The following is an 8139-nucleotide window of genomic DNA, read 5'->3' as shown; positions in this document are numbered from 1 at the left end:
GAGTTTCAAAAGGCCAAAATTGACCCTCCCTTGACAAAGGAAAAAATCATTTCATTTACTCATTCACTCATTCATTATTTCACTCACTCTTCCCTTCATTTTCTCGGTCATTCATGACAACATTGGCCTGGTACTCAGAATTTAAAATCCAGTTCCCTACTGATTTGGATAAATCTCTGAGACCGCTTCTGCATCTGTAGAATAGGTTAAAGTAACACAGAGCTGCCAGTGAGGCACAAAACAAGATCATTCCTAAAGAGTACTGTAAAGGGGCAGCTAGGTGGTGTAGTGGATAAAGCACCAGCCTTGGAGTCAGGAGTACCTGGGTTCAAATCTGGTCTCAGATACTTAATAATTACCTAGCTGTGTGGCCTTGGGCAAGCCACTTATCCCCGTTTGCCTTGCAAAAACCTAAAAAAAAAAAAGAGTACTGTAAAAATGTCAGCCATGGTTCATTTATTCCACAGTTACTAAATGTCTACTATGCAAGATGGAATACTTGATAATGGGGAAATGAAGATAGTTGTGACCCAGGGCTTGCCCTAAAGGAGCTTACAGCCTACAAAGCTAGAGAGGACAGAAACAATTCTAACAGAAGGGAGGAGAATGGAGGTAGGGCAGAGGGTAGATCTTGGCAAAAAGTAGGGGAATTTGGACAAGGAGGGGATCCAAAGCCCAAGCAGGGCCATCTCTCTGTTAAAGAGAAGGCAGCCTATGGTAAGGAGAAAAAAGAAAGCTGGGGTCTAGGTATAGAGATGCCTCTCAAAAAGGGGTAAAAAGTCACTTGATTAAGTCTTCGGAGTGGAGTATAGCAGTCATGGATGAAGAGGTGATCAAATCCCGATGGAAGCCTGATGAAGCTGATTGCTTTCCTAAGTTTTCAGTTAGTACCTGATTCTTGGATTCGGTGATCAGCTGCTTAGGAAAGAGAAAGGATATACTCCAGGCATGTCTGTGACTGTTGAAACAGATGGTCCCTACAGGAAGAAGGAGGAGACATCAGGTTTCGATGGGAGACTAGGGCTGTCTGATGAAGCTGATGAAGACCTGGGTCAGCTGGTGCAATGTGGCTTCTCAAAAAGGGTCCTCCCAATTCTTTTTTTTTTTTTTGGTTTTTGTAAGGCAATATGGTTAAGTGACTTGTCCAAGGTGACACAGCTAGGTAATTATTCAGTGTCTGAGGCTGGATTTGAACTCAGGTCCTCCTGACTACACCACCTAACCACCCTGGGTCCTCCCAATTTTAACATTCAGTGCTTTATGTTCTAAGACCTCTCCCAGATCAGTTGGGGTTCTAGTTTCTGAGGCCTCTTCTTGTTCAGACCATCTGTGTTCTAGGTTTTAAGGCCCCTCCTAGCTCTTACCTCTATGAATCTTTGACCCTCAGGACAAACAGGGAGGAATCCTTGCTCTAGGACTTAACAGGGATGTGAGGGATGGGGCAAAATTACCCTAAAGAGTCTTCTTGGGGGTCTCTCTGCTCCTTGGTTCCCCACTGCTCTGAGGGGCCCAGGCCTAGCCCTGGTTTCCTTATATCTGACCCTCACCAGCCCCGATGAAACACAAGACCCCGAAGCCAGAGAGATAGATGGGCCACTTGAAGTGGAAGTTCCGCCCTTCCTGGGAGAAGATTTCCATTACTTGCAGCCCAAACAGCAAGATGCTCAGGAACATGGTCAGTCCTAGTCCCAGACACACAAAAGCAAGGGCACTCCCTGGGGAGCTGAGCACAAGGAGCCTCCAGCCTCTCCCCAACCAGGCTCTGGGCCCAAGATCCCCAAACTGGAGGCAGGCTGGCAGCTTCCAAATCTCCTCCCCATCCAACCCTTCCTCAGTAGAGCCAGGGGACTAAAGAGGGGGACCTTTTTCTGGAAGTCCCTCCCCAGAGTCAATTCCCTGGGAGAAACCAGCCACACCACTTCCTGAGTGATCTGGAGGCTCCCAGGAGATTACAAGGGTGCCCAAGACCCTGGCTACCCAAACGATCTCTTCCACTGGCCTCAAGTGCTGTTGCCAATGTCTCGGGAAGGTTCCTGTTAAGAAGTAAATGTATTACCTAAAAAAAGGACACCCATCACCCCACCTACTTCTGAACTCCTTTACTGTGGCCCTCAGACAAAAGTAAATCTCTGGGGAAAGCCAGGTGGGCATGGGGAGAGGAAAAGGAAGAGGGGAAAGCCCTAAGGAGAGGAGTCCAGGGGCTCTCTCCTACAGCCACCCACCCCCTTATCACTCCCCACCTCCAGGAAAATGATAATGACAATTATCAATAGCTCATTCATATAAAAACCTCCAATAAACCTCTAAGAGAGGTAGTGCAAGGTAAACTTAGCCCCATTTTATAGGTGGACAAACTGAGCACGCTGACTACCAAGTGACCCTGAGCAAAGATCTTTGTTCCCTCTGGACTTCAGTTTCCTCATCAGTAAAATGAGGATATTGAATTGGAAGATCCCTAGGGTCCCTTTCAGCTTGAAAATCCTTTGAACATCTTTTTACTGATGGATAAACTGAGGCTCAGAGAAGGAGAACTGCCTGTTGTATTAGTGGCACAACCAGTTCCCTTCTCCTTTCACTCCGTCACACGGCAGGTGAAAAGTACCATTCTATCTGGCTCTCCTGCAAGCCAAGAGGGAGTGGGGGAGCTTTGGGCACCTCAATTTCTGCCAGCATATCAGCTGGCTATTCTGCTGGGGTGTCCCAGCAACCACAGAATGGAGAGAACCAGAGAGTTGGCTTCTAGGTTTAGCTTTGCCACTGATTGGCCAGTGACTTTCCTGCTTTGGGTCTCAGTTTCCTCAATTGTCAAGTGAAGACAATAATAATAGCTAGCATTTTTCTACTGTTTTTCTAAATATCCCAATTTATACTCAAAACAAATTTAGGAAACAGGTGCTAGGATCATTTCTATTGGTACAGATGAGGAAACTGAGGCAGACAGCAGGTAAGTGACTTGCCCAAGGTCACACAGCTAGGAAATGCCTAAGACTGGCTTGCCCTCAAGGAGCTTGCAACTACAATTAGAAACAATTCTAAGAGAAGGGAGGAGAATGGGGGTGGTGCAGAAGGTAGATCTGGGCAAAGAGTAGGGGAAGTTGGGCAGGGAGGGAATCCAATGCCCAAAGCCCAAGCAGGGTCATCTCCCTGTTAAAGAGAAGTCAGCCTATGGTAGGGGGAGAAGAGAAAGCTGGGGTCTAGTTATAGATATGCCTTTCTGATCTCATGTCCAGGGCCTCTGACCACTGTGACACTTTGCTGCTTAGGTGATTCTATTATAATAATGGTATTGACATTTCCAGAATGCCATCCAGGCACTCTAGTGGAGGCAGCCTCTATTCTATTCCCTAATGCTACTTTCTCCTCACTACTCTGCCTTCTTCTGCCCAGATCCAGCCTCCACTTCCCTTCCAGATCTTCTGCAGAACAGCTCCCCAGTCTCCAGCTCTTCTTTAGAACAGTGTAAGCTTCTTGAGGGCAAACACTATCTTGGTTGCCTGCATTTATACTCTCAGTCCTTGGATCACAATAAAAATTTTAGCTCTCTCTCTCTCTCTCTCCCCCATCTGTCTCTGTCTCTGCTTTTCTCTCTTCTTCCTTCTCTCTTTCTCCCTATCTCTCTATATCTCCCTCCTCCTATTTCTGACTATCTCTGTCTCTTTCAGTCTGTCTACTTGTCTTCCCACATCTTTTGTCTTTGTCTCTTGTCTCTGTCTCTGGCTGCCTATCTCTATCTGTCTTGATCTCTATCTCTGTTTGTCTCTTTCTCTCTCTCCCACAGCACATCCCTTTGTCTCTGAATACCTCTGTCTCTCCCTTTCTCCCCACATCTCTGACTCTGTCTCTCTCCCTCCCTTCTTCTCTATCCCTGCATGTCTTTAAGATAAATAATCTACTTGGTCTTCTTATGGTACAGCAACTTCCTATGGTAGGAAGCATCTATCCATGATGCTTGGCCCTCCTTGCCGCCTCCCAGGTCCAGGCCCTGCCTTCCACCATTCAGAACCTGAGACGTAGTTTGAGATGGAGAAGATGAAATCCAACTTGGAAATACGACTGAACATTCTTCGAAAGGAGCATAACATGGAGATAATGAGAAGGGTTGTGAAGATCAGGTTCAGAAACATGAGCCCTCGAGACATGAAGAGGAAAACTGTAAGAGAAACAGAAGTTGTCCCAGAGATCCACAGAATTCAGGAAGCACCTATTTCTAACCAAGTCAGCCCCTGCCCTCAAGGAGTTCACTGTCCCCTAGGGGAAAGAACAAACCAACAACTATGGATATATAAGTTCTGGACAGGATGACCTGAGGGTCACCTCCAAGGGAAGACATGAACTTGAAGAGTGTGCCAAGGTATCTTTCAGAAGGTCAGATGATAGCTGAACCTTGAGGGAAGTTGGAGAAGCTGGGGGAAGGACCTAGGGCAATGGGACAGTCAGGGGAAATGTCAGGAAAGGGAGATGGAATAGAGAGAATCAGGATGGGATGGTCCCCTTCTAGGAAGAGGGATTTGAGTGGAGGTGGGACTGGAGTGGGGAGAGACTTGGGGCAAGCATATCCCTCCCCCCAGCAACCATTGCCATGGTCAGACATGACCAGAAGGGGGGGTTGTACCTGGTTGTGGCAGTGACAGAGGAGAGAGGGTTGTGTATTTGCGTTTGAGAGATGTTATGAATAGGGAATTGACTGGATGGGCAATTGACTCAGGGTGTTGGACTTGAAAACAGGACTCCTGGGTTTTAGACCCAGCTCTTCTGGGTTGTCATCCTTTGTTCTCACAGAGAACCCAAATGGCCTCATTATGTCAAGGTCAGGGTTCAGTGGATCTGACTGTGGTTGATCAGAGCAATACAAGCTTGGAAGACTCCACCATAGGTTGGGCACAACCAGTCACGTGAACATTTTGAGTGGAGATGTCTCTAAATTTGTGCATCTCACATTTCTTATGGAGCACAGAGCTTTCTTTGGTGTGTGCAGGCCATGCTAAACTTTGCTAGCATTGCCCATGTCTCACAATCGATTCCAAAGTTCTTGAGAGTATCCTTGTAGAGCTTCTTCTGACCTCTGGATGAGGGCTTGCCTTGTGAGAGTTCACCATAAAATAGTTTGTTAGGCAAATGTTGGCTTCACATTCAAACAATGTGGCTGGCCCATCGAAGTTGCACTTTCTGCAATAGAGTTGGAATGCTTGGTAGTTCGGCCCGAGAAAGGACCTCAATGTCTGGTAGCTTCTGCTAAGTGATCTTCAGAATCTTCCTAAGACAAGTCAGATGGATGTGATTCAGTTTCCTGACATGACACTAGTAGACTGTCCAGGTTTCATGGGCATACAGCAGTGAGGTCAGCACAATGGTTCTGTAGACCTTCAGTTTGGTGGTCAGTCTAATCCCTCTTCTCCCCCATACTTTTCTTCGGAGCCTTCCAAACACTGAGCCAGCTCTGGCAATGGGTGTTTCAACCTCAACATCTACGTGTACATTCCTGGAAAGCACACTGCCAAGCCAAGTGAACTTAAGCATAGCATTAAATATTTCTCCATTTGCTATAGTGATGGAATGAATGGTGTGGTGCTGGCTAGTAGAGAACCTCTGCTTCCTTAGTGTTAATTGTTGGGTCAAAATTAGTACAAGCAGCAGAGAATTGATTTACACTTTGTTGCACCTCAACCTGAGAAGCTACACTAAATGAACAATCATCTGTGAACAAAAAGTCACGCACCAACTCTCCCTCCATTTTAATCTAGGCTTATAGCCTTTTCAAGCTAAATAATTTCCTATCAGTGTAGTAGCTGATTTTGTTGCTCATTGAAGGTATCTGCCATTGCAGAAAACATCATAAAAAGTATGGAAGCAAGTGCCCAGCCTTGCTTCACTTCCTTGGTGACTGGGAAAGCATGAGACCCTTGTCCACTATTCGGAACCCGGGCAAGCACACCATCATGAAATTGATATGCAATACTGATGAACTTCTCTGGGTAACCAAATTCTGACATAATTTTCCAAAGCCCTTATGGATCAAAGACCTTGGTTAGATCAATGAATGTTGTTAGACCTGGGTTCTGTTCCTGGTGTTTCTCCTGGAGTTGTTAGGGAGCAAGCATCATATTGCTTGTTCCTCGGTCTTTTTTCTGAAACCACACTGGCTCTCAGATAGTAAACTATGTTCCTGGTGAAAGATCAGAGAACAAGCATCTTGCCAGCAGTGACTAAGAGAGAGACCCTACTGTGACTGTCATGGGACAACCCTTCATAGAGATGGACAGTGGAGGCATTCTTGAAATCCTGGAGGACAGCCTCCTCTTGACAGGAAATTTGGGAAAAGTTCTTAGTTTTTGTTTGAGCAGTAGACTCCCTGCCTCGTAACTGTCTGTTGAGATAGAATCAGTACCGGATACTTTGCCACAGAGGAGGAACCTGGTGGCATTCTAAACCTCTTCTTCAGTTGGAGGTTTGACTAGAGAGGACTTTACTTCTACCTGAGGTAGAATGGCAATGCCTTCGGCAATGATTAACGATGGTTTGTCAAGATCACTGGCCAAGTGTTCAGCCCATCCCTCCAAGATCATGTCCTTATCACTAATCAATGTAGCTTGCAAAGCATCACAGATCTTTAGTCCATAAATAGTCCGACCCAACTCTAAGTGCTCCACAGCTTCTGCTTCATAGCCACTGGAATACATCGTTCTCATCTGCTCATTCCATGAAGGGAAGTCTTCACATGCTTAGGATAGGCACTCCCCAAACTCACTGAAGGGTTTGAGACCCCTTGGTTAGCCTCAACCTATCTGCTGAAATGGTTTTCCAGATAGGTTACTCTGCATGTTATAGCTTCTTGAAGACCTAGGTAAGAGTTGGGTGGTGATCATTCAGGGTGGATGAGCAATCCTAAGAAGGGCTTCACAGCCCTCCCATCAGAGGTACTAGTCCTCTCTGAGCACCCTACTTCCCAGCTTTTCCACTTCCTAGCTGAATGACTTTGAGAAAGTTTCTTCCCCTTGGGACTTCAATAACCTAACCTTGCCCAAGTCCCTCATGCTAGGAGGACTCAGCCCAAACTTGCTCAAACCTTCGCTCCTTTGATACAGAATCCATATGGCTTACCTGGCATTTTTCCGGGAACTAGACACTTGAGACAGTTATCCCAGAGAGCAAAGTTCAAGGTCTGGTTCACAAAAATTTCCATTTGAGAATGTTCTAGGGTGACCCACCCATGATTGGTGCAGACCACAAACATAAGGAGCCAGCTCAGGATGGTGAGGGAGACAGCCATGACCCTAAGGTTCAACAGATTCCTCTTGGAAATAGAATATTGGATATGAGTGGGGCAAGTGGGAGCACGGGTCCCAGTCTCTGAGGAAGTTTTCAAGGATCTCTCCTCCAGGAAATGGGGTATGATCTCCATTTTCTCTCAGATACAGTCCCAGCACTGAACTCAGTTTGGTCTCTTCACCCCAAACTCCCCATCAAAAGAACCTTTGGCTCTGAGCACAGACTGCCTCATTACCTTCTCCCACCTTGGGGGCTAGTCCCCATGGTACCCATCCACCTGCCCTGTCTGCCAGAAGCCAGGGAACTCCTTGGGAGAATGAAACAGGAAGTCTGTGCTCTTCCACCCCAGATGCTCTGCTTCTATTCTCAGGGACCAATCTGTTAGCACCAGGGAGTCCCTGGACCCCCATCAACTGTGATTCCCCTGAGGGCCTTCTGGGACAACATTGTTCCTAAGCCCATCTCTTACAGTTAATTCTAACTGTCGTGGAACCTTGGACAGCTTCCCTCCCTGCTTCCAATCCCATATACATTTATTGTCTACCAGGTACTAATCGAAGAGGGATTATGTCCTTTGTCTCCTCACACTGAACCTTGCAATACAGTGGGAACTGAATAAAATGAAACTGAATTGAATTCAATTACAAGGTCCTGCACTCAATGCTAGAGACATAAGGAGAAGCACCTTGTTTTACCAAGCATTCCCAATCCCTCATCCCCCTGCCTGATGTTTGCCCCCCCAAAAGCTCATCATATAGTGGACAGGTCCACAGCAATGAGGGATGGAGGGTCAAATCCATAGTGGGGGTAGTGGGCAGCAAAGAACCTGAGATTTAGAACTGGAAGATCCCCTGCTCCGACTCTCCCATTTTT

General features: G+C 46.6%; 1 protein-coding gene across 1 annotated transcript; it reads right to left on the bottom strand.

Annotated features, from left to right (window-relative positions):
• Window positions 1-423: 423 nt before the first annotated feature.
• On the bottom strand, window positions 424-7932 carry TMEM225B (transmembrane protein 225B). The gene is made up of 4 exons (XM_074230960.1): window positions 7099-7932; window positions 4004-4150; window positions 1548-1682; window positions 424-977 (listed from the first exon to the last, which is right to left on the bottom strand). Exons 1-4 carry the CDS (start codon window positions 7397-7399, stop codon window positions 781-783), a joined length of 780 nt encoding a protein of 259 aa, XP_074087061.1. The 5' UTR covers window positions 7400-7932; the 3' UTR covers window positions 424-780.
• Between the last annotated feature and the right edge of the window lie 207 nt (window positions 7933-8139).

This window comes from Macrotis lagotis, chromosome 3 (assembly GCF_037893015.1).
Source record: "Macrotis lagotis isolate mMagLag1 chromosome 3, bilby.v1.9.chrom.fasta, whole genome shotgun sequence".
Lineage (NCBI taxonomy): Eukaryota > Metazoa > Chordata > Mammalia > Peramelemorphia > Peramelidae > Macrotis > Macrotis lagotis.
The sequence above is the reverse complement of the archived record's forward strand: the minus strand, read 5'-3'. Positions and strand labels throughout refer to the sequence as shown.

Bases quoted from the DNA above. Each gene is read 5' to 3' on its own strand.
- TMEM225B (XM_074230960.1), bottom strand. From the start codon at position 7,399: ATGGAGATCATACCCCATTTCCTGGAGGAGAGATCCTTGAAAACTTCC. The intron at 1,683-4,003 runs GTTCTGAATGGT...GTCTGGGACTAG, and splicing joins CATCTCAAACTACGTCTCAG to GACTGACCATGTTCCTGAGC. The intron at 978-1,547 runs GTGAGGGTCAGA...TTCTTCCTGTAG, and splicing joins CTTGTGTTTCATCGGGGCTG to GGACCATCTGTTTCAACAGT.